The sequence below is a fragment of the Malaya genurostris genome, chromosome 1 (genome assembly GCF_030247185.1).
Source record: "Malaya genurostris strain Urasoe2022 chromosome 1, Malgen_1.1, whole genome shotgun sequence".
NCBI lineage: Eukaryota > Metazoa > Arthropoda > Insecta > Diptera > Culicidae > Malaya > Malaya genurostris.
Window position 1 is genome coordinate 72,380,238 of NC_080570.1, and position 26,760 is coordinate 72,406,997.

The 26,760-nt window shown below is 35.9% G+C and overlaps 1 protein-coding gene across 1 annotated transcript; it reads left to right on the plus strand.

Moving 5' to 3' along the window:
* Nucleotides 1-368: 368 nt before the first annotated feature.
* LOC131437977 (homeobox protein rough) lies at nt 369-25,277 on the plus strand. Its single transcript, XM_058607727.1, has 3 exons — nt 369-856; nt 24,825-25,059; nt 25,116-25,277. Exons 1-3 carry the CDS (start codon nt 370-372, stop codon nt 25,267-25,269), a joined length of 876 nt encoding a protein of 291 aa, XP_058463710.1. The 5' UTR covers nt 369; the 3' UTR covers nt 25,270-25,277.
* The last annotated feature ends 1,483 nt before the right edge of the window (nt 25,278-26,760 follow it).

A 26,760-nucleotide genomic window follows, 5' to 3' on the forward strand; every position in this document is an offset into this window, starting at 1 on the left:
ATATCCATCAAATGACACATCTCGTAAAAAGCTTTTGTCGGAATAGTGAAACGCCTGCGTGTATGTAGCAAAAACAATACAATCCACGTTTGGGGGTGTGTTTCGCGACGACCAATCAGGAAATTTGTTTACGTTCTCTCTGCAGAGCGAAAGTAACCCTATTCTCTAGAGAAATTCAATATGCCGGGGAATGCACATTAGTCCTTAGCCAATTACATGTGCAATATCGTTCTTTGCGCAAGGCAGGTTGATAAATTAGTGGTAATGATGATGATCCGGATTTTTTTTTGAATCAGTGAAGATTTATTCCTTATGAAGATCGGACGTACATTTTTGACAATAAGAGCGCTGCAATAATTGACTAGTATGATGCTAACGGATAAGACTAGTGACACTCTATTAAATTTTGGAGAGCAGACTGATGATAGAACAATCGTGAATAACAAACCGTCTTCACCGAGAACATTTTTCGAAAGACTGTACGGTCATTTAGAAAAATCAAACCCCGAAACATTGATTCCCGATAGTAGTTCGAAAAATAGTATTGAAGTAACCAGACTGAGTAAGTTTAGTCGAGCGTCGTCAGAAAGCTCAACTAGCACCAGTCGATCATCGCCTACTTTGGATATCGAAGAAACTGGAGAACGAACATCTTATGATGGAATAGTTCATACGGATTTGTACGATCAACGAACATATGGATATAGTGCTCCTCAAATGCAGATTCCCTTTGGCCAACAAAAAATAGCAGATGAAGCACCGCTGGTATCCCTAGCAAACAGTTATGGATCATTTCGACCTGTTTTTGGATTCCGGCAAGATGCATCACATTTGCCAGCAGGATTGTCAGCATTCTGTGAGTTATACGTGCTTTTGGTATTAATTATAATGAAGAAAAATTACACGAAAGTGTTCCATCGATTACTCAGATTTGTTCTCAACAAGTAAGAAAATCCAACGTTATCGACAGTAACAATAATTCTGTTAATATAGAATATAGTTAAATTCCAATATATAAAAAGCATTCAAGTGATTAATTCTTGTTAATTATAATAAAAAGTTTAAGGTGAATGGAATGAAAAATGTCAAGTCTATCTGAGCTGGCAGTTTGATTATTGATTACTTAACGTGGTTTATTTGCATATTGTTCTTTCTATTGGACGTGTTTATAACAATATAAAAATTGAAAACGTTGATCGCTAATCCTTTGAAACGTTTGGTGATACAGTAAGGTTTTGGAGATGTACGAAATACTAGATGTTATTTTCGTAATTCATTTCATCTACTTACATTTATTTCATCCGTTTGAAAACTAGCTAAACAAAATTGTTAATCATAAAACTAAATTGTTAGCAATTTAGCCGTTAATAAGTAATGTCTTGGGCTAACATTCCTTTGGAGGAATTTTACCTTTTGTTTCAACGGACCACGCAGCCAATCCTTAGCGTATAGAACCATCGCATGGCTAGTGCAACGATCCTACTGACACTAAGTATCCTTCCAGTTCGGGGCTCGAACATACGAAAACGGCTTGTAAGACCAGCGCCCTACGCATTGAGCTACCAACCCGGGCCCTGAAAATGAGTGTGAAGTTACAGCTTCAACTAAATGGTTGAATGGTTGGTTGGATGTTCCCAATATTTTAAACTTCAGTCACATCTAAATCGAAAAACCTGTTCTAATCCTCCTAGTGGTGTGTGTAATGATGCCGTTATCATATTCTCATATGCATTACTGTAAGATTCATCAAAACACCTTTCTTCGATTCTTAAGTAGAAACAAGAAAAACAAGAAAGATTGTTTCACATATATCAACTTACAAGACCTACAAGTCAAAATAGTCTAGATATTATGCTTTTTGCATGATTAGCAAAGTTTTGCCTTACTCATATAGAAAGGTTATGCAATCACTGTGAAAATCGACTTTTGAACCGAGGTCCGGATGGTCGAGTGTCATATACCATTCGACTCCGTATATGTGTGTGTATGTATCTATGTAACATTTTTTGTACTCACTTTTCTCGGAGATGGCTGAACCGATTTTCATGAACTTAGATTTGAATAAAAAGTCTTGTAACCCCACACAAAGTTCCTGAATTTTATTTGAATCTGACATCCGGTTCAGGAATTACAAAGTGAAATTTGCGAAGAAATGAAATTAATGCACTTACTTTTCTCAGAGACGGCCAAACCAATTCTCACAAACTTCGATTCAAATGAAAGATACAATTGTCCTATACAAAGTTTATGAATTTTATTTTGATTCAACTTCCGGCTCCGGAGTTACAGGGTGATTAGCGAAAAAAATCTGGTTTCAAATTACTTCCACACTTTTCTCGGGGATGGCGTAACCGATTTCAACAAACTTAGATTCAACGGAATTATATGGTGAAAATTGGATACCGTCACTTGAGGCGCGAAACAAAACACGTGAAAAACATTCTTAACTTGCCTCGAAACTATTCCAATCGGTAGCCATTGTCAATAGACAACCAAACAACTCGATTCCAACTATGCTGGTTCTCGTTTTCTGATTCCGGAAGCACCGGAAATAAAAAGTAAAATAATTTCTAAACTTGCCTCGAAACTATTCCAATCGGTAGTCATTGTCAGTAGACGGCCAAACATTATTGGCTTTCCTTATTCTTGGGTTTTTAATGAACGACCGAAGATTGTAGTCATAGACTCAAAAATGGATCCCAGTCTCTTTTCTCGAAGCAACTTCAACTATACCGGTTCTCAAATTTCGGTTTCGGAAGTACCTGTTTTCGTTTCCTCAGAGATGGCCTAAGCGATCTAAGTACTGTTTCACTTTGTAGGTTGTACTAGTTTATGGACAAACCTTTTTGTTTTTTTTAATCAAAGAAAATTATTTTGATGAATTCCACACAATTATATATGAGAATATGTGAGATGTGAGAAAGGCATCATTACACCACTAGGTGGTTTCCTTAAAAATTAATATAGAAAAATATCGATGTTTGCTGATAAAACATTACCAATCAGGAAATTTTTTTTTTCGCAAAACCTTTCGTTCACGAACTAGCTGTATCAATTCGAAACAACACCTGAAAATTTGAAATTATTCGATTCGTTAGTTTTTGTTTGAGATATTGTGCTCACAAAAAAGTTATCGTAACAAAAATTGTTTCTTGGGGAGCCAGCATCGTAAAAATGGAGCGAATAGAACAGTGTGTGAGATTAATGAGTTATTTTTCTGTTTTCAACGATATCCAATTAATTAACTAGTGATTATACAAGGTACAGTTCCAGCACTTTTTAAACAGCGCGGCTGCTAATATCACAATCTGTCTGAAATTTTGATCCTTTAATTGTGTATTCTCCAGTGTTATCGTATAAATTTTTCATAACATTTGGACGTATAGAAGCTGAGATATCAGGTGTACAAGTTTGCTTCCGCCGTTTTCCGATAGGTGGCTGTACCGGCTGAGGCTGGTTAAAATGCATAGATTATAATGCCTTTAAAATGAGTGGGTACAGTGCCTAACGAATTGTCATCGCCGTTTCAGTGACAGTTGTTCTTGTTTATGTATTATTCACGCTCGAAAATGTCTGTCAATTCTCGTCATTTGCGGGAAGTTTTACTTTTCTGTTACAATTCGAAAAAAAAATGCAACTGAAGCGCATCGAATGCTTGCAGAAACTTACGGTGATGCTGCTCTGAGTAAAAGAACGTGTCAGGAGTGGTTTCAACGTTTTAAAAATGGTGAATTCGATGTCGAAGACAAACATGATGGTGGAAGAGAAAAAACCTTCAAAGATGAATAACAATTTACTACGAGCTCTTAAAACCGGGTGAAACCATCACAGGAGATCGCTACCGAGCGCAACTGATGCGCCTTAGTCGCGCGCTAAAACAAAAGCGGCCACTGTATCAAGAGCGACATAGCAAAGTCATCCTCCAACACGACAATGCTCGGCCTCACGTCGCAAAAGCGGTCAAAAAGTACCGGGAAACGCTGAAATAGGAAGTCTTGTCCACCCGCCGTATTCCCCAGATGTCGCCCCTTCTGACTTCCACCTATTCCGTTCGATGCCACACGGCCGGGCAGATCAACATTTTCAATCCTTCGAAGAGTTGGAAAAATGGATTGCTTCATGGATAGCGTCAAAAAAGGACTCCTTTTCTCGAGCCGGGATCCGAAAATTTCCGGAAAGATGGAAGAAAGTTGTCGCTAGCGACGGACAATACTTTGAATAATACATCTGTAAGCACTTTTTCGCAATAAAGCTTTAAATTTTGGAAAAAAACGGCGGAAGCAAAGTTGTACACCTAATATCTTGGTAAATGTGACAGTACATTTGTAGTGTCAGTCGGAAAATGAGCATCGAACATACAATCAACATTAATATCGACACTCCGCACTATGACGCTTGGTTTCGGGTTCATATTCAAAGCACCATGTTTCGTCGCCAGTCACAATCGAATACAAAAAGTTTGGGTCCTTTTTGGTTTCTTTAATGATGGCCCTTGAATGTTGAATTCTGAGGTCTTTTTCTTGTTCTTTCAAAGTGTGTGGAACAAATCGAGCACAAACCTTTCTGAAACCCAAAAAAATACGTCAAAATACGATAAATCGACGCTACGGATATTGATAATTCCTATTCTATATATTTAAGCTCTTTTTTAATGAATTCACGACACAATTTTCGTGTTTTTCTTGTTCACAACATCTTATGGCCGGCCCGACCGATCGTCGTTTTCCAAGTTCTCCCGTCCCTCTTGAAAATGTTTAAACCACTCGTGAATTCGGCTAGGGATAGACAATCATCGTCATAAACTTGTTTCATCATTTGATGAGTTTCGATAAAAATAAAAAAATAAAAAGTTTAAAATAAAACTTAACGTTGGTTCTATGTTGGTTCGATGCTTCGACTGTCACATTCAGCGCGATATCTCGCGTTATATTGACGGATGAAAATTTCAGACAGATTGCGACACTAGGAGCCGCGCTGTTTAAAAAGTCCAGTAACTTTTGAATTGCACCTTGTAAGAGGAGAAAGAATACGATAATTATAGAGCCATAGTACTCAAGGAAGAGCAAGGTTGTGTGCGGAAAAGTGAGACGTGACAAGGGTCATTTAAGTGAACAGAAGGCTTCTCACAGCTAAACTGGTACCTTCTACCAGAGGAGTTCAGGGATGGTACTCGGAAGGCAAAGTATCGATACCTAGGGTATCGGGATACCAAAATTTTGGGTATCGATACAAGGTATCAAAAGGCAATAAAGTATCGATACCTGTAAGTATCAATTGATACTATGATAGGACATATGTATTTTGTTTCTATTTCTTCGACTTACCATTGCTAAGTTCGCGGTTTAAATTGAACTACTAGGCGCAAGAAGACAGCACAGCACAGATGAAAGCAAAACGCGAAGAAATAGAAACAATTGCTATTGCTATTACGATGGGACCAGGGACGGACGGAATGGAAGCGCCATGCTCGCGCATGTATTCGTAGAATGTGGACTAGCCGTCGTTGAAGTTCGTACTCGACAATCTCGCGTCATCCCATAGGCGCAGTGAGAGAGAGTGCAATGGGTGTGAAAAATTAAAATGATTGAATCCTCTGGGAGTATGGCCTTTATGTGCGTATTTTGTTGATGGTTTTCGCTCATTTCACTCTCTTTCAATGCACTTGTGGGACGAAGCGAGATTGTCGAGAACGAATTGAAACGACGGCTAATCCACGTCATACCAATCCATGCAGGAGTCTGGCGCTTTGTCGAATCCGTAGAAAAAAAAGGTTCCTTTGGGGACGGGTATAGCGGGATGGGTTAATCGAAACCTTTCACGCAGCCCGCCTGGGTTTGATTTTTAACCCCGCACATAGCCTTAGAAAATTTTTCTGGCCCGGCGAATGACCTTAAGGTTGAAGCCTGTATAATTGAAAAAAAAAAACAAAAATTTTCCGTCGTAATGGAAATTGGCTTTAATCCGTTGCGATACTGTATGTATCGAGACCAAAAGTATCGATACTAACGGTATCGCTTTGATGCGATATCGATACCAAAAATGTCCGATTCTTAAAAGAAAGTATCGATACCTCAAAGTATCGACTCGGTATCGGACATCCCTAGGAGTTAGGCACTTAGGCATCTCATCAATGCAAATCATTCGAGCGTCTGATATGTCAGAGAGTAAAGGTAAAGGCCGTTTACCATTTATCATCTATCCGAATCGGCTTAGTTGGTTATGTCATTTAAACCATTCTACCGGAAGTATCTGCCTTTATTTTTTTCAGACGCGATCAATGACTTAATAGTAGCCTGAAGTTGTCGAAATCGGCTCCTGTATCTACGTGAAACTTTGGCAAATAGAAAAAAACAGCTTATGGGTAACGCCACTGTCTCCGAAATTGAAAGTGTCCAAATTTTGCCCTTTAAACTATGCTACGTTTGTACAAAAGGTTATTGAACGAGAACCGATCTGAAACCCAAGACATGGCTCAATCTTCGATATATCTAGCAACACTGCTGTTAATGAACATAATAAATTTTTTTCTATTGTGTTATAATAGTCAAACTAAGCCATCTTTTCAAAAGTATTTCAACATAAAATGAAGGTTATTTCAACGCGAAAGGCTATCAAAACTCGCTGTAAATTAACAGAAAATTATAACTTTGAAGAAATGCGAAATTGACGTCTTTATTAATGTTTGTAATTTGTTTTGTTCAAACATTGATAATTTAGAAACATTCGAAAAAACATGACATTATGGTATAATGAAATTTCCTTACACGTTTTTAATAAACCATGCCATTCTTTAACAAATAAACATATTTGAATTAATTATGAACGGTATCTAACAGGAAAGCAAATTGGAAAATTTACATGCGAATGCAATAATGTTATGATGACCACAATATGTTAACGCAGACACGGGACTCGAATCCGTAGCTAACTCCTAACCGGGGAAATTGTTTTACCAGTTAACCCCTTCTCGACCATAAGATGTGCAGGACGAAATATGTCAATATAAGACAATATTTTAGCCATTGGAATCTATATAGATATTTATAGAAGGGAAACATAACCTCTTAACGAGGTTAAACTGCTCTGCATATGAAAACACATGCAGAAAAAGTCTTAATGACTAGACGGAACCAAAAATGCTTCGCTGTACTTGGTTACTTTAAAAAATAATTCTGTTTTTGTTATATTCTGGCACTTTGAAAAATCGTAATCGTGAATCATATTAAATTTTATGAGGCAAAGAATAACGTGCGGAATTGTACTTTCATACGCGCCGGGAGTTGCGAAGCGTGCTTTTTTCATGAGCGGCACACCAGGCCACGATTCCTTCTTTTCATCATGAGTTTTAATATAATTGCAGGCCCACAAGATTTTTGTTTTTGACGGTTTTTATTGTTTTTTGATTTTTTTCGATTTTTCAAAGGTCCAGAACGTGATAAAAAAAACCTGTTTTAAACCACCTAGTGGTGTAATGATACCTTTCTCATATTACACATAATATCATGAATATTACTGTGGAATTCGCAGAAACAACTGTTCATTGAAATTGAAGGAATTCAGGCAAAGTATAATAAATATATTAAATGTTTATATCCTCGTATAAACAGAATTTCTAAGCTCTGTCTAAAGAACAAATTATTAATTTATAAACATATTTTCCGACCAGCCATGCTTTATGCAGTGCCAATTTGTCCACCAAAAAATGTTGTTCCACCAGAAAGAAAACACTTCAAAGGATTCAGAATAAAATTCTGAAAATGATTTTGAATCATTCTCCCTGGTTTAGTACAAATGAGTTACACAGACTCACAAATATAGAACCATTAGATGTAACACATGGATCAATAAGTCCCGAGACTAACAATGGAAAAACATTTTTTTGCAAAATTTTTTTTTATTCATCAACATACTCGCCTTTTAGGATGATACAATGGTTCCAACGTTTTTCCAATTTTTCAATACCATGTTTATAAAAAAATTTATCTTTCGCTTCAAAATAAGCTTCAGTATCAGCGATGACCTCCTCATTTGAGCCAAATCTTTTTCGCTGGAACATTTTTTTAAGATCAGCAAAGAGCCAGTAGACACTGGGGGCTAAATCTGGCGAGTAAGGGGGGTGGGGAAGCAGATCAAAGCCCAATTCGTTCAATTTCGCCATTGTTTTCATCGACTTTTGGCAGGGTGCATTATCTTGATGAAAAAGGATTTTTTTCTCTGCATGTGCGGTCGTTTTTTTTTGCGATTTCCTCCTTCAAACGCACCAGTAAGTCAATATAATAATCACTGTTGATCGATTTACCTTTTTCGAGGTAGTCAATAAAAATCACGCCATGCGTATCCCAAAAAACTGACGCCATGACTTTGCCAGCTGACTGCTGCGTTTTCGGACGCTTCGGACGGCTTTCGCCAGCTGTGCGCCACTCAGATGAGTGCCGCTTCGACTCTGGAGTGTAGTGATGTATCCATGTTTCGTCCATGGTCACGTAACGACGCAAGAAATCTTTTTTGTTGCGAGTAAATAGCGATAAACTGCTTTCTGAATCATCGACTCGTTGCTGTTTTTGTTCCATCGAAAGCAATCGCGGCACCCACTTGGAAAAACCTTTTTTCATGCTCAATTTTTCATGAAGGATAGTAAATACACTTCCATATGATATCTGTGTCATCTCAGCAATCTCACGGAGCTTCACTTTATGATCTTTCATTATAATTTTTGTCACTTCACTCACATTTTCCGGTGTAACGGCTTCCACAGGTCTACCCGAGCGTTCCGCGTTATTTGTGTCGGTACGACCACGTTTAAACTCGCGAACCACCGACAAATCGTTGCTTTTAATGGACAAGAGTCCAGATAACATTTTTCAATCCATTGTTTCGCTTGCACGGTGTTTTTACCCAGTAAAAACAATGTTTTATTAAAACACGAAGCTCGGTTTTTTTTCCATTTTTAAACAAATTACAAAACGACTTTACTCCAACCTCAATAACTCAGCTGTTTCTGGTCGGATCGACTTAAAATTTTGACCCGTTTCAAGCAAAGCAACTCTAGAAAGACGTGGTTACTGGTTGATTTAATTTTAACTCATATAATATTCATTTGAAAAAAATTTATTAATTTCGTATGAAACTGTAAGTCTTTTCCTTTGAGCCTATAAGTTTGTGAAAATCGATTTGGTCATCACAGTAACTTTTGTGACAATGTGAGCTTTAATTTAAACCAAGAATAATAATAATCGATTCAAGCGTCGCTGAGAAATCGTAGTCAGTTATAATTTTGGAGTTTTTATTCACTACTTTCGGAGCTTCCGGAACAGGAAAAGTTGGAACCAGTAGTGCCGAATTAAGTTTATATGCCTACAAACTTATCAGTTCTGCAAACTAGAAGACTTTATCAGTCAGTTTTATGGGATTTGTAACTGTTTTTATTCATCGCTCTTGTAAAAATACTAAATAAATAAGTAATTTTTTACTCACGCTTTAGTTCCGGAAACAAAAGTCGAATCCGGATAAAATATTCTAGATTTTTTTAGGAAACTATAAAACCTTTAATTTATATCTTAATTTATGAAAATCGGTTAAGCCGTTTCTGAGAAAATTCAGTACACTTTTTTCTCTTCTTTTCACATATTACATTGTAACTCCGGAACCAGAAGTCGGACCGGGATGAAATTCAATAGCAAGCTATAGGACCATGAGACCTTTCATTTGAACCACACACACAGACATTTGCTCGTCGAGCTGAGTCGAATGGTATATGAAATTGGTATATGAAATGCCTCGGTTACAAAGTCAGTTTCCACAGTGATTGCATAGCCTTTCTATATGAGAAAGGCAAAACCAACTGTTTTATGTCAAACACACAAAAGTTCAAACTTTGCAATGTATACTACAAGAAATTGAAAAATTCACATCGATACAAATTACTGTAAGAGGAAAACCCAAAGATGAAGAGCCATAGGCTGAAACACTTGAAATGTACAAAATTAATGTAAAACACATAAAAAATATCAAAGAAACACATGATTAACAACTAAAACTGTTTTATGTCAGAAAATTTTTTCATATTTTTTATGCCATAAGTTGAAATTTATTGTATAAGCTGTGATATGTTAAAACTTCATTCAAACATCTTTATTTGTTTAAAAAAATTCCATTTATCAATAACTTCTAGAAAAAAAAATTCTTGTATGTTCCTTTCGGCAGGTCATTTTAATGATCAAATGACTATCAATATTTGAAAAAATAAATAAAAATAATCATTATTTTCTGGGCGGTTTTACGAATTCTCTGACCTCAGCACATTCCTGCTCACGAAGGATAAACCATAAACTGTCGTACCACAATCGCGGTGAACTCGTTTAGCAAACCTATTGAGGTCCTCCCCTGCGTATTTTGTGTCAAGTGTAACCTGAGCTATATGTATATAGGTAGCAAAGCCTCATCCGTACAAGTGACAACGGAGTCTTGTAGACTGCATCCGTGATTTACTGGTCGCTCCAAATCGGAAAGAATGCAGCAGTTGTTTGTATTGGATGCACAATGTCCGGAGTTTCGGCTCATTTAGAAGGTAGGGAAAAAGAATCGATATGGTTTCATGGTTGTACGTTAGTAGCAAAATCTCGAAGAGGTACGAACATATCGGTTACTTGTCAATGGTCGAAGGGTCGGATTGGTTTGCAAAACTAATCACCGTTTGCCACTTGTAATACATTAATAAGCCATAAAAATTACTGAACTGGCTGACTTTCTTCCTGTCACGAAGACGGAAGAAAGCCGTACAGAAGAAGGAAGATTACTGTTACTATTTTGTACTTTAGTTGATGCATTTCATATGAGTTAAAAAAGGGGTACACCTAAAAACGAAATTTGATACGGTAGCAAAGATTGATTACAAGCAGATTTAAATTTGATTGATTTTGAGGAGTTGGGTCTACTGTTGATGGTAAAACCAGAAATGAGCACTAATAATATCGATAATACTGTAGCATGACGAAAAAATCTTAATATTCTATGTTCGGGGAATAAATGCAACACTAGATCTAGGACTGGACCATACAACTGGCTTCTTTTCGCCTTTCGCTGTGCAATCTCTTTGAAACCCGACTTTTAAACCTAAGCCCGAAAGGACGAGTGTCATATACCGTTCGACTCAGTTCCTCGAGTACGCAAAATGTATGTGTGTAATTATGTGTGCATGTAACCAAAATGTGCGCTCGATTTTCTCGGAGATGGCTAGACCGATTTTCACAAACTTACATTTAAATGAAAAGTCACTTGGTCCCATAGGTTGCTATTGAATTTTACCCGGATCTGACTTCCAGTTCGGGAGTAACGGGGAAAAATGTGAATAAAAATGACGAAAAAATGCACTAGATTTCTTCAGAGACCGCTCAACCGATTTTCTTCAACGTAGATTCAAATGAAAGACCTATAGTCCCATAGATCGCTACTAAATTTAATTCGGATCTGACTTCCGGTTCTGGAATTACGGGGTAAAACTTGCATCTAGAGTGAAGACCAGCCATAAGCATTCTAAGATGCATACCAATGCATCCCAAAAGAGTCACTGTTCGGTGTGGATTATGGACCGGTGGCATTATTCGTGAAATGCCGGCCGATATGTTGGAGAAAGTCTGCCAAAATAGGACCTTGTGCATGGGCCATCTAAAGCGGATCCGCGGCTAACATTTGCATGAAATCATCTTCAAACATTAAGTTATATTGATCAATTCCAATAGATTTCATCAATTTTCTCAATTTATTGAAAATCAAATCCTATTCCTCTTAAAAATCGCCTTAAAGGTCGCCATCTTGGAATTGAATATCGCTTTCGACCACGTGATCGAGATCCAAACAATGTGGTACTAGTGGCGTTTTTCATTGAGAAACACTGGTGGCGTGGATTGCTCTGGTTTTGCACTTTCGAGCAGAAATGGCAATGAAACACCGTCAAAATATTGCATTTCTGCTCGAAAGTGCAAAATCAGAGCAATCCACGCCACCAGTGTTTTTCAATGAAAAACGGCATAGGTTTCGGCTAGCGTGGCTCAAAATGTCAAAAACAGAAACACATATTCGTTATGCCGTTTTTCATTGAAAAAAGATAAAATACTGGTGGCGTAGACTGCTCTAATTTTGCACTTTCGAGCAGAAATGCAATATTCTGACGGTATTTTATTGCCATTTTTGTTAGAAATTGCAAAACCAGAGCAATCCACGCCACCAGTGTCTTTCAATGAAAAACGCGATTGGAATCGCGAGAAAAAGAAACTTTTCGAATTATTGTTTGGATGTTCTCGATTGCATTTATTCGTTTCAAGTTCTAAAGAGAAAGATGTTTGTAATACTGCGGTTGTGAGATTTAAAAAAAATTGAATCGCAGATCCATTTCCAATCTAGTTGAAAAAAAAAAAGAATATTTTTAAGTGCTGCTTGTTCTTAATCTGTAGATGAACTTATAAAATTCTGATGAAAAATTTTCCGAACTTTTCATGTAATGTTTCAAGTGTTACAAAATTTACGTCATACGTATGTGTAGTTTAAGACTTTCAAAATCTTCAACTTTCATTGCAATATTTACATAACGAAACAATCTAGATACTATTGAAAAATCCTATCAGCATGTTTATCACGTGATGATTATGCTTTTGCCATATCTCATATCATATGAATTATACTAAAAACTCTAGTGATACATTTTTAAAATTGTTGGAAAAGTTTTTCAATTTATTATTTTACGATTGCCTATATTGCCTTACATACCTTACCTTACAAATCATAGTTTCTCAATTCCTAAATTCAACCATAAAAACTAAGAGTTTTCCAGATTTGATACTTTAATGTTACGAGTATACTTTAATGTTACAAGTTTTTATCCAATTTTTACATGTATGTAAGTATTTGATTTATGAGAAAACTTATGAAACTTATGAAAACTTATGAAACTTATGAATCTTCCGACAAAATCTGAAAATTATCACAATTGATTAGTTTTAAGCTTGCGCTTAAGCAGCGCAGAAAACACAAAACAGTTGGCTGGATTCGTCAATTGCTTGATAAAAATTATGTGAAAATGTAGTGCCGCAATACTTAAGTACAAATAATAAGTCAAAAATAAGTGATAGTCGACATCAAATAAACGAGTTATCTATCTTTAACCTATCTTCTACCAGAGGAATCAAACTGAAGTACCTTATTCACATTATACTTCATTATTCATTATTCTAATTCAGTTGTTATCAAGCCAAACATAAAATGGAACACAAATGAATCAACCCTGAACCAATAAACTTTTTACAACGTTCCGAATAAGTAAATCCTTTTCGATATCTCCCACTTTCCTTCGCATTTTCCCATGATTCGTTAGAGTAACGGTTTCCATACAACGATTCCAAAAATTTGACCACGACCTACTGGACATTTTGTTCTTTTTATTGTTTCAACTCACTCTTGATATATTAAATAAATTAACTTTTCGTTTGAGTGTTTGAACAGAATGATTTTACAAGGATATTTTTTTTAATATTACCATTTAATTCTGTTATAAGTATATCACGTCACTATACAAATTCACTATGTATCTCACAACACTATAAATCATGTATAATGAACGTCACATCACATATACGTATTTCGAATACAATTTATATTCTTTTTCAGTGTGTTAGGTTTTATCCTTTAAATTAAATAGATAGATTTAAATAGATACCATGCTGCTTCCAATTAATGTGATTTTACAAACAGTCTAACTCGAACAATGTCAATGTCAAACGCATAAAATATACAATTATATATAAAACATTGCATTAAAATAAATATACTAAATATATTTTAATGATAATCAATGATGCCATTGATACCAACCCTTAAATAAACAGAAATGTATTCGAAATAAAAAAATACTTCATTAACTCTCTGCTGGTTATTTTTCAGTTCTACATCCCGATAATCCGACTTTTTTGTCTTCCGTGTGACATTCAGAATTTTCAATGAAGCTATGATGAAGGCCACCAGTTCTATATTAAACTATCACAGAGCTAATTTGTTTAAATGCAGATCTCACATTGAAAATTAAGTTAATCATATAATCATTTTAGAAAATTCTACGGACATCGACACAGCAATAGATAATTTGAATCATGATTAGAGGAATTTTTCAGTTCCCAACACTTAAACTATATTAAATTCTCCTATCATCGAAGGCAATCTTCAACTGCTCATTTGATTAAAAAATATTCATCGACGAAAATATCAACGTTCTCGTGATCGTGCTATGAAAATCATAGTTAAGGATTTGCAAAAAGAAATTAAACGTAGGTTTACTCTTTTGCGAAATGAAAAATTAAACCATATTCTAACCCATTCTGTAAATTTTCTGAGGTTCTTAAGGGCGGGTAGTGTCGAACACTTTTGAAAAATCATTTATTATTTTCTTTATATTTTCTTATAGTAAAATATTTCAAGAATCTCCTATTTTCAAGCCTATTGGAACGAAACTCTGGAAGTTATGGATCTTTATCTATTGGCTATCTCATTCTACGAAGAAGCAATAGCTCGGCGCACAGGCCCAAGATTTCAGCATCGATTGACTTAAAAACTTGACAAAACATTCTTGAAATGTTTCATTATAATAAATTATAAAAGAAAAAAATTGATTTTTTGAAAATGTTAGACCCTACGGGCTCCATGGAGCTTCCATTGATTTTATGGACAAAAAACTTCAAACGCGTTTTTCTCAAAAGCAGGTTTTGAAAGTCCGTGTTCATCGTCATTCAGAAACTACTGCACCAATTTTTTTCAAATTTGGCACACACTTTCTACATATAAAAAAACCAGACCCCAACGTTTTCCTTTTCGTTGTTTGATACTTTGGGGAGGTTTAAAAGCTACAAAATGGTGGATTTTTTCGTGAAAAATCGTAGTTTTCACTTAGAACAACCACTAAAAATTAAAAAAAAATCAAACAGAAACGTTGGGGTCCAGAAAAACTTCTTCTCTAACTATGCTGCGTTCATTTGTTCACTTCTGATTAGTCTGCACTGAGATACAGTGGACACCGCAGATCATGATTTTTAAGAAGCGTCCTCAAAAATACCTCTTCACCGACTTATTTCTCAATATTTTCCACGAAAGAATTACAAAATGTTGTTCGAATTATGCTTTTTATCATGAAAAACATTTGAATTTATTTTGTAGAGCGATAATACTGAACAAAATTTGCAAAAATGTTTATTTTTTCATCGTTCAGACCAGGTGTTGCGCAAGATTCGTGCGTAGCTCAAATCTTGTGGGTATAATATTGTCACTTGATCATCCAAATCTACCCTGTGATTATCAGAAAACACTATTCTGTGACGGTGCGAGTCTATTGGCCACAGGTAGAGATCTACGAGTGATCTGTATTCACATACAAAGAAGCTTGAATATTTTCAGTGATTACCTGTCGAAATGGAAAATTCAACCAAATGCAGCAAAAGCTCATTTAATTTTCATTCCATATGAGCCCAGAACTTCTCAACAATTCACCTTATTGAATTGAATTACTTAGATTACTTTCGGTAATCAATGAAAATAATAAAATTATGCAAATCGAATTTTCTTAATTCGTTTCTGTGAAACAAACATCCAAATCCGAAAAACCTAATCGTAAATTGAAAATTTGTGTTGTGTTTTGAAATCCGAAAAAACATTCAAATCTAGTATTTTAACCGAAAGAATATAAGCCACGTGATCCTTTAATCACATTCGGCGCGTTAGCGCTAACTATGAGGTAACAATATGCAATGCCTTCCAATACCTCCAGTAAAAAACCGCATAGAACGAAAGAAAAATTATTGAATAATGTCATTCTGAACAAAACCATAAACGAGGAAGGAGGTTTCATTACACACGTCTGAATATCTCATCTAGAGCAATATGAAAGTTTAAACATGAGTTCTACTTGATGAGATTGTTTATTCCGAGTTGAAATACGCTTTTAGAACTTTATTTCGATTAATCTTTCAAATATCGAGAATGAGCAGTCTATATAACGCTTTTCATTTAATGGACTAAATAGTCTGTTAGAGTTACTTCTGACTATTGTAACTACTAAAATATCCATTCATTCGCCAAAATAATATATTTTATCATTCAGCAAGCTATGATTCTTATTAGGGATCCCGAAAACGAACAAACGGAACAAAAAGTGGAAGGGTAATGTCCGAGACATAACCGGATGACGTGTATACGAACAGAGCTTCACACTTCTGAATAGCTAAAATCGTTCTCATAAGTTGATATATTATGTGAATTGTGCCAAAAATTTCATTTCGTAACTTCCTGAATTGTAACGGTGCACTTAGTATAGGCACACTCATTCTAACACAGTAATGATTAAGACTAGGCAAAAGAGATTTAAAATTGTTCGCCTGCAGAAGTACACACGGAACGAATTACAATAATTTTAATGAAAGAAAATATCAAAAAGATCATCAACAATTAATTTGCTAATATTAAAAGTCAACTGTGTAGGCTAGAATGAATCAAATATGTCAATTTTTACATTTTATACCTACTCAGTCGATAACCCGAAAATGCAATGTCGCTTACTGCATCAAAACCGTCGTTCGGGGTCAAGGGAGACAAACATGAGATTTTTTCTTTAATAATCGTTGAATTTTGAGTTATTTGTGGTTATTCCATTCGACTGAAATTTTATCATAAATTGCTAATCATATTTCGATAGCATGGAGAAAAATTTATGTTTTTGGGTTAAGTATAATAAGAGATTCACGATTATGTTCTATCCATTCTTGTACAGGGTAATTTTTTGAAAAGGCTCCCTATAGTAAAGTAAGTTGTATTAAAAAAGTGTAACTTTTAGGAATATTCTACATTATGCTAGCAAATCACATAGTATGTAACTTGAAGAACTGGCGATATCTCAACTCATCTTTCTAACCAAGTGTGAAAATGTTCACGGAAAAGTAAACACAATGCCGAATTTTATTCACCACTGAATATAATTCCCTTATTGTTATTTCTCCTAGCACGGATTGTTATTGTTATACAATTATGAGTTTTGTAAACGATTCTACCACAAAGCCTTCGCCAGACAATTGTCCACATGTTTCCCATAGCAGGAAAACCGCTCTCTCGAATTATATTTTCCACAATCTTGAACAAGAAAGTTGTCACAATGCGTGATGAATGCATTGGTCTGCGTTAAGCTCCTCCTATACTTTCTCTCGTGCATTGATTCATGAAACACCCACACTCGAGTATGAGGGTCCCTTTCACATTTCGAGAATCCTACTGACGCATGAGAGCAGACTGATGATGTGCAAACAAGCAGAGGAAATTTTTAATCGCTTCAACGCAAATTATGAAAGATATTGTGGATACTGCGGGGAAAACCTAACACCAGAATACAACCGCGTTCGGCTGCAATGCAAGCAAGCAAAGGCAATAATCCGTTGGGCACTCATATTCATTGGTCGTTTATCCGTCAATAAACCTAACATAATAAGACACAGTAAAAATCGTACGCCCAACTATTTATAGCTATTAATTACTTCAGCGAATAGCAATACCTTCACGTCTTCTTAATGGTTTATGTTGAATTATTTGGTGGCTTTAGCAGTTCAACATGAACAGCTATCACTCTGATGATTCGAAGACGATACGTAAAAATTAGAAAACTTAGCACAAACTTATGCGATACCAGAAGTATAAAAAGTACCGTGTTTAGGCATTTCAAAATAGGTTGACCGTAACTAAACTTATCTTAGTTTTACTAATTATTCCACCCATTCGACAAAAATGAGTGAAAACGATGAAAATTTATGTAAATGTCTAAAAATCGCCAGTCGAATTTCACTCTAAATGAAAATTTGTATTGATTCGATACTCAGTAGTAGACGACATAGAGAAGGGGGGTGACTAATGTTAGAAACAAGTTGGGGTGACTAATGTTAGAAACATAACCGGATGACTTGAATATGTATAAAATTTACACGCTTCCTTCACACATCATCATTGATTGGATAAACTAAGCAAGCTTTCAATTCTTCGCTTCCAGAGTTTGAGCTGTGCACATGATCCAAAACACAATTATTTAATAAGAAATAACAGAAATTTTTTATGTGCGGGAATTGTTGAATTTTTACCATGTTAAATAAGGTCGAGTAAATTCAATTTTTCTTTGAGTGTAAAGCTTCTGCAGCTTTATATTGTTGGAAATAATTATCACTTCGCACAAAACAAATACAGGGTGGCAAGTGAATTAGCGATTTCAATTTCCCGGTTTTTTCCGGTTTTCCCGGTGCGCGAGACTAAAAATTCCCGGTTTTTTAACATGTCCAAAAAAACATCGAGAGTTGAAAAATGCAGTCTTGCATTTCACGAAGGAATGAAGTATCTAAATTCTTGCAATTTTCTTGAAAAATCAGCACAATTTTTTTTAAACTTTTTACTTTTTCCAGTAATGCTCTTAAGCGCAGCTTTCACATCATATTCGACGATTATTGATGGTGTTTTGTAGTTTTCCAGAAATATCATCAGTTATTTGAAAGCCTAATGATGAAAAATTAAATTTAAAGTTTTACAATTAAAATAAAATTATTATTTTTCGAACTATTCAATCTTTTTCAAGACTACCACTGAATCAGTCTTTCAAAGGCTATCTGGAAAATCAGTCCTTCTTAAAACTTATGCAAGTTAGGAGTGTATTCTAGAAATGGGCAAAACCGTTCATTTCAAAGAACTGTTGAAAACTTGATAGTTGTACCGAAAGAATTAGTTCTATTGAACCGTTCTTTCGTTTTTCTGAAACTTTGTATGTTTCTTCCAAAATAATATGAGAGCTATAAATTATATTTTGTAGTTAACAGATTCAATAATAATAAAGTCTTTTTGCATGTGTTCTACCAATAATCATTCTCTTTTGTATACATTTTCAAAGTTCGCGAAATCCTACCAGATTCCTCAAACCAGCAAACGTTTTGAAAGATTATTCTATTGAGAAGAATAGGGAGCTATCATTCTTCAATAAAGAACTCCAGTTCACTCAATCTTCGAGGAAAACTAGTTCTGTTGGATCGTACGCGGACTGACCATCTCTAGTGTATTTTATTTTTTTTAGTTTGGTATAGTATAAGGTTAAAAATTAAAAATTAATGAACTAAAGCCCTCAAACCCGATTACTTCTAACAACCAGTGGCGTCTCGTGACAAAATTCACGGGTTGTGCACTGCTCATACGGTATGATATCAGAACCGTTTCGACGTTGCAACTGAGACAGCAATTTGTTTTCAACTGCCATAAGCATAAGGCACTGAAGCCTCTCCTGAATGTGTGCATACAAGTTCTCACCGAGCCTATTTGACCAGTTGTGCAGTGCACGAGGTGTACATGAGGACGAGAGAATATCGTATATGTTGCTAACAACATATACGATATTCTTTCAGAGTTGGGTTTTGGCGAAAGAAAAAAATCCTTCTAGAATTCTTAAAATGTACGCTTGTCACTTTGGAAAAACAACAACAATCTATGCCTCTAGTGACTGAAATGATCTAAATTTAATTCTCCTATTATCGACACTGAACAGGCTCTTACGAACTCTGGAAAACCAATTTCAGCTGTCAAAGAAGGAAATCAAATACTTCTTTCAAACGGTGGATAAAATGAAAGTCGACAGCTCTGTCGATTTTGTGAATCCTATTGAAATCAATACCAAGATTACTAAACAAGTATTAATTTGACAATTTGACATTACTGAGACAAATTTTAGTGAAATTAGGGAAATTATTGAGTGGCAAATAAAAACACGGCCCCTAAGATTTCTTTAAAAAATTATCAAACATGTTACCTGATGTTACTTTTACCATTATGCATACTTATTCTGAAATTTGAAGAAAAACACTAGAAAAGGTCCTAAGTACACATGACAGTTCCTCTTTCTTTACTCTTTCTTTCGATTATTACGGTCCTATAGGCAATCCATCTATCTTACACTTTGCATACAATAACCACTGAAACTATCAACTTTCAATTTGGTCTTTAAAAAAACGTTGGGAAATACAGGAATACGCCGTAATAATTGAAAGAGAAAATAAGCAAAGAGAAACTGTCATTTGCACTTGGAATCTTTTCTAATATTTGTCGAGATTTAATAGAAATCCAGCAGAAATATCCAAATTATCCTTATTTTTCATTCTCCATGTTCAATGGATTGTGTACCATTCAACCTGTGAAGGACAATAAGAAGTTTCAAAACTTGTACTGAACTTTTAGTTCAAACACAAAATGGCCTTCATCTTTTCATTTGTTGTATCAGGAAAATCATGATGCTGAAAATCGTTACTAAGATTAGGACTAGTAAATTTTTTCCCGGATTTGCACTAAAATTCCCGACTTTTTCCCGGTAAAACCAAATTACCGACTTTTTCCCGGTTTTCCCGATTTTCTTGGTCACTTGCCACCCTGCAAATATGTTAGCTGCTTCTCACGCTGGTGTCTGGTGAACACAAGAAAATTGTATACTGACGCTATCTGAATGGAAAAAACCCTTCTTAATCCACCTAGTGGTGTGATAATGCCTTTCTCTTCTTTCATGACAGTCTCATGAAAATATAATTTTGGATACTAATTTTGACACCAATTGATTCAGATTGATTCGAGTAGTTCACAGAAGCATGCTTCAGTGTTTATGTCACACAGTCAGCATCATTTTTCCAAACTAGTGCTTGACATTTGCGTTGCCTATTTGTATGAGAACAGTGATGCTAATCTAAAAAACCCTTCTTAATCCACCTAGTGGTGTGATAATGCCTTTCTCTTCTTTCATAACAGTGTCATGAAAATATATTTCATACTTTTAATAAATAATTTCGGATACTAGTTTTGACACCAATTGATTCAGATTGATTCGAGTAGTTCACAAAATCATGCTTCAGTGTTTATGTCACACAGTCAGCATCATTTTTCCAAACTAGTGCTTGACATTTGCGTTGCCTATTTGTATGAGAACAGTGATGCTAATCTAAAATAAAAAACCCTTCTTAATCCACCTAGTGGTGTGATAATGCCTTTCTCTTCTTTCATAACAGTCTCATGAAAATATGTTTCATACTTTTATTAAATAATTTTGGACACTAATTTTGACAACAATTGATGCAGATTGATTCGAATAGTTCACAAAAGCATGCTTCAGTGTTTATGTCACACAGTCAGCATCATTTTTCCAAACTAGTGCTTGACATTTGCGTTGCATATTTGTAATCAGTGATGCTAATCTAAACTATAGAGAAAGGCAAAAAGCCTTCTTACTCCACTTAGTGGAATTTTCATATATCTTGAAAAATCACCATAGGGGGGAGTACATGAAATTTTCGAAATCGAAAAAAAAATTTTGATGCCAAAAGGCTTAGAATTGCATGAAACGTCGAGATTTAGTGTCATCTCGAAAAAAATTTTTTTTGAAAAAATCGACTTTTTGGGACTTCTAAATCCTTCTTCTTTTCTAAATCCCAGAAAGTTGATTTTTTCAAAAAAAAAATTTTTTTTGAGGGGACACTAAATTTCGATGTTTCATGCAGTTTTAAGAGTTTCGGCATCAAAAAAAATTTTCGATTTTGGAAATTTCATGTACTCCCCCCTATGGTGCTTTTTCAAGATCGAAAATTGTCAAACCTTTACCACCGGGCAGCACCCCTTAAGCATGTCCAATTTAGGTCAAATTTTGCATGAAGGCTTTTTTCGAGGTGCTTAAACTTTTGAGCACTAGAACTTTACGAAAATAGAGTTGATCCCAAAATTTTGGCACCCTTATATATACAAGAGCGGTAAAAATCAACGTGTTTTGTCGGTTACGTCACTTATACAATCATATTTCTGGAACCAAAAGTCACAACCATTTGATCTTCGAACTTGATCAATGGCACGACAGTAGCTTTCAAACGAGCCCAAGTTTGTTGAAATCGGATCAGCCATCTCTGAGAAAATTGAGCGCGTTCAAATACAACGCTTTTTGTCGGTTACGTCACTTATACAATCATATCTCCGGAACCAAAAGTCACAGCCATTTGATCTTCGAACTTGATCAATGATCCGATAGTAGCTTTCAAACGAGCCCAAGTTTGTTGAAATCGGATCAGTCATCTCTGAGAAAATTGAGCGCGTTCAAATACAACGCTTTTTGTCGGTTACGTCACTTATAGAATCATATCTCCGGAACCAAAAATCACAGCCATTTGATCTTCGAACTTGATCAATGGCCCGACAGTAGCTTTCAAACGAGCCCAAGTTTGTTCAAATCGGTTCAGCCATCTCTGAGAAAATTGAGCGCGTTCAAATATCTTCGAAAAGTGCACACACATACACACACACATACATACACACACACACACACACACACACACACAAACACACACACACACACACACACACACACACACACACACACACACACACACACACACACACACACACACAGACATTTTCCGATCTCGACGAACTGAGTCGAATGGTATATAACACTATGGGTCTCCGAGGCTCCGTTCGAAAGTCGGTTTTTCCAGCAATTCTAATACCTTTCTATAGAGAAAGGCAAAAAGCCTTCTTAGTCCACTTAGTGAAATTTTCATATATCGTGAAAAATCACCATAGGGGGGAGTACATGAAATTTTCGAAATCGAAAAAAAATTTTTGATGCCAAAAGGCTTAGAATTGCATGAAACGTCGAGATTTAGTGTCATCTCGAAAAAAAATTTTTTTGAAAAAATCGACTTTTTGGGACTTAGAAAAAATATGAAAATTTTTCTAAGTCCCAGAAAGTTGATTTTTTCAAAAAAATTTTTTTTTGAGATGACACTAAATTTCGATGTTTTATGCAGTTTTAAGAGTTTTGGCATCAAAAAAAATGTTCGATTTTGGAAATTTCATGTACTCCCCCCTATGGTGCTTTTTCAAGATCGAAAATTGTCAAACCTTTACCACCGGGCAGCACCCCTTAAGCATGTCCGATTTAGGTCAAATTTTGCATGAAGGCTTTTTTCGAGGTGCTTAAACTTTTGAGCACTAGAACTTAACGAAAATAGAGGTGATCCCAAAATTTTGGCACCCTTATATATATAAGAGCGGTAAAAATCAACGTGTTTTGTCGGTTACGTCACTTATACAATCATATATCTGGAACCAAAAGTCACAACCATTTGATCTTCGAACTTGATCAATGGCCCGACAGTAGCTTTCAAACGAGCCCAAGTTTGTTAAAATCGGATCAGCCATCTCTGAGAAAATTAAGCGCGTTCAAATACAACGCTTTTTGTCGGTTACGTCACTTATACAATCATATCTCCGGAACTAAAAGTCACAGCCATTTGATCTTCGAACTTTATCAATGGTCCGATAGTAGCTTTCAAACGAGCCCAAGTTTGTTAAAATCGGTTCAGCCATCTCTGAGAAAATTGAGCGCGTTCAAATATCTTCGAAAAGTGCACACACATACACACATACACACATACACACACACACACACACACACACACACACACACACACACACACACACACACACACACACACACAGACATTTTCCGATCTCGACGAACTGAGTCGAATGGTATATAACACTATGGGTCTCCGAGGCTCCGTTCGAAAGTCGGTTTTTCCAGCAATTCTAATACCTTTCTATAGAGAAAGGCAAAAAGGCTGTCTTTAAATATTCGCCTCATTACACGTTGACAATCAATTAGGCGGTGCTAACAAGAGCAAAAAATAAACAAAAATTTTTCGTAGGCAGGGTTTGTTGATTCATTTACTTCAAAGTATGAAATTATCGAAGATAGTTCACTCTTTGGTTCATTAAAAGAACCGAATGTTGAACAATGTGACTACCATATTAAACAATGTCGAATGCATTTTCCATTGCAACAGACGATTGTAAATATGAAACGATAACAATATGAAACTCATCGCCGATCTCTACAAACTAGATATGGGCGATTCGTTCGCGAACGGTTCAGAAGAACTAATTCTTTTGAAAGAATGAATGAGCAGTAGTTCTTTTTTCGAGAACGGTAGTTCCTCAGTTCAAAGCCATGGGACCTTTTTTTTGCTCGCTTAACCTTTTTTCGAGAACGGTATTTGTGTAATATGAAAGCTGCACCACGAAAACTCCGTTCTCGTTTAGTCTTTGAACAAGCAAACCAATTATGAAAAGAACGAACCAACGGCTCCGGAGAACTAGTTCTTTCAATAGAACTTTGCATCACTGAACGGTTCTTTGAAATGAACTGGTTTGCCCATCTTTAATACAATCACACTTACTTATTCCTGCCATCGGATTGTAATGATTTTTATTCCTTATTCCTGACATCGGATTATAATGATATTGATGGTTCTCAGTTTTGATTTCATAGTACCTAACTCTCCTTCCGGCTTTAAAAAAGTGAGAGCTGCCACGAAAACTTTAGCACAATTTTTAACAGTTTCGAAGATTTGATATTTTCACTTATTGATTTTTTCATATATAAGCAAAATATAACTTATAACACAACATATACAGTTTTCGACTAACCTATTTTACCCTAAAACAGCAGACGAACATGAGAATATTTTTTACCACCAAGTGAAAATGTTCTCATACTCCAATTCGAAAGATGTTATCAGCACTCTCATCTGTATAAAGATTTAACGATTCGTGTACGAACTCAATAAAGCAAAACATTGTGATGAGAACAGCTCATCATAATAACCATTATCACAATGATCATCAGGATAAAACGTGGTCGGCAAGCCAGTAAACATTTCTATTTTCCCCTTTCATCATTTAATTTTACCCAGTGGCTAGAAGGCGGAAAAAGGAAGGGCGACCCCGTCGCCAGAGGACCACCTTCAGTAGCGAGCAAACACTTCGACTAGAGGTGGAGTTTCATCGCAACGAATATATCTCCCGTGGACGACGATTCGAGCTGGCTGAAATTCTGAAATTGTCAGAAACGCAAATCAAAATCTGGTTTCAAAACCGACGAGCCAAAGATAAACGCATCGAAAAAGCTCAAATCGATCAACAGTACAGGTAAATATAATAAATTAAATCCTTCGAGGATATGATGATATGATATGATATTTCAGGACGTTTGCCGCGGTGAACGGATTGTTTACTCCATTCAGTTCTCAATATCCCGCAGTACATGGTCACACAATTGCTACGACAGTTGCAGCGCACCAGAGTTTATACGACCAATTCAATACAACACCTAAATCGGGTCAAAGACAAACAAAGTGAACTACATTTAGTTTATAATTTGTATGTACAGATGGGTATATCTCTGATATGTAAATACAGTTGAAAGTTTAGCAAAACTACATAAGATAACAAAATCCATGACTATTTTGGGTTAGATTTTTTTTGCGTTCAGGGCACATAACCAAATTTGTTCTAGGTTTCGTAAAATATACGGTGCGATAGAAAAATTACTCGACCCTTTAGAAATCCCGCGAAGCAATCATCTTTATCCTTTGATATGAATATCATTTACATTTACGTAGTGAATTTAGACCGGAAATTCGTTACCGATGATTTAAAAAATTCATTTTGAATTGCTGTACTTTGCCAACGAAGACTAACAAACTTCACAGAATAGTGCGAAAATACCCAATTTCACAAAATTGAAATACTAGTACAACCTATTTCAAAAAAGTTCTGTAAAGCATACAAGTAAATATCCGTTAAAAGTTACCGTTGTGCACGACTTTGCACACATGAATAACCATTGTATGCAAGCTCGAACGCAAAAGCCCATAAGAGATTACTAGGCTGGTCGAAGCGCCAGGAGAATTGCTACTTGGTGATTGCTTTTTAAAACAACCGTTACATTTCTTACACAAATTGAAATCACTACTTGGATGTCTGCTCTCTGTGCTTTAACATAAATCAATTCGAGAATACTTTCCGTTAATCAATTGATATTTAAAGAGCGGCATCGTTACGAAGCTACCTCGCCAGTTGGGTGCACAATAAAAATAATTGAGCACATCGGACATTTCTTAACCTCCTGAAGTTTTATAATTGCTCATTAGTTCACTAATGGATCAAATATTACTCAGTAGTATGGATGGCTAAATATCGGAGTTATCGCATTGAATAGATACATCCACACTAAATCGATGTGCCAAAACCGTCACTTCTGATGAAGATTTCATTTCGTGCTCGGGTTTTTGCAATCATGTGGTCCACATGAAGTGTGCCGGATTCAACAGACCGTTCTTGAAGGTACTTTGTTAAAACAACAATTTGTTTTGGATGTGTGATCAGTGCTGCAAATTGATGAAACTCGTTCGTTTCCGGGAATCTATATCTTCTGTTGCATGTGTGATTTCGGCGATTTCCGAGAGAATGGAACCGGTGTGTGCTGAGCTGAAGGTCGAAATTTCGAAAAATAACCAGCAAATATCTCGTCTTACCAGCAAAGTATCTGTTTAGACACCGGGACGTAAAAACGACAAGAGTGTTAACAACACTGATTTAGTTCATCCCACTGCTAAGTGTCGTCGCGAAGACGGATACGAACCACCCAATTCATTATTTTCTAAGTGGAAACACGTTGATAACTGCAACATTCAAACGGTTTCATCATCTCTATAAGTGTGGATTTATTTGTCCGGTTTCATCCTAGCGTTACCAGAGAAATGGTAGAACAGATCACTAGAGACGGTCTTAATTGTAAAGACGAGGTTTAGGTTGTACCGTTGGTGAAAAAGGGAATCGACGTCAATA

Coding starts and splice junctions, on each gene's coding strand:
- LOC131437977 (XM_058607727.1), top strand. CDS start 370: ATGCTAACGGATAAGACTAGTGACACTCTATTAAATTTTGGAGAGCAG. Junction 857..24,824: donor AGCAGGATTGTCAGCATTCT/GTGAGTTATACG, acceptor AATTTTACCCAG/TGGCTAGAAGGCGGAAAAAG. Junction 25,060..25,115: donor CAAATCGATCAACAGTACAG/GTAAATATAATA, acceptor ATGATATTTCAG/GACGTTTGCCGCGGTGAACG.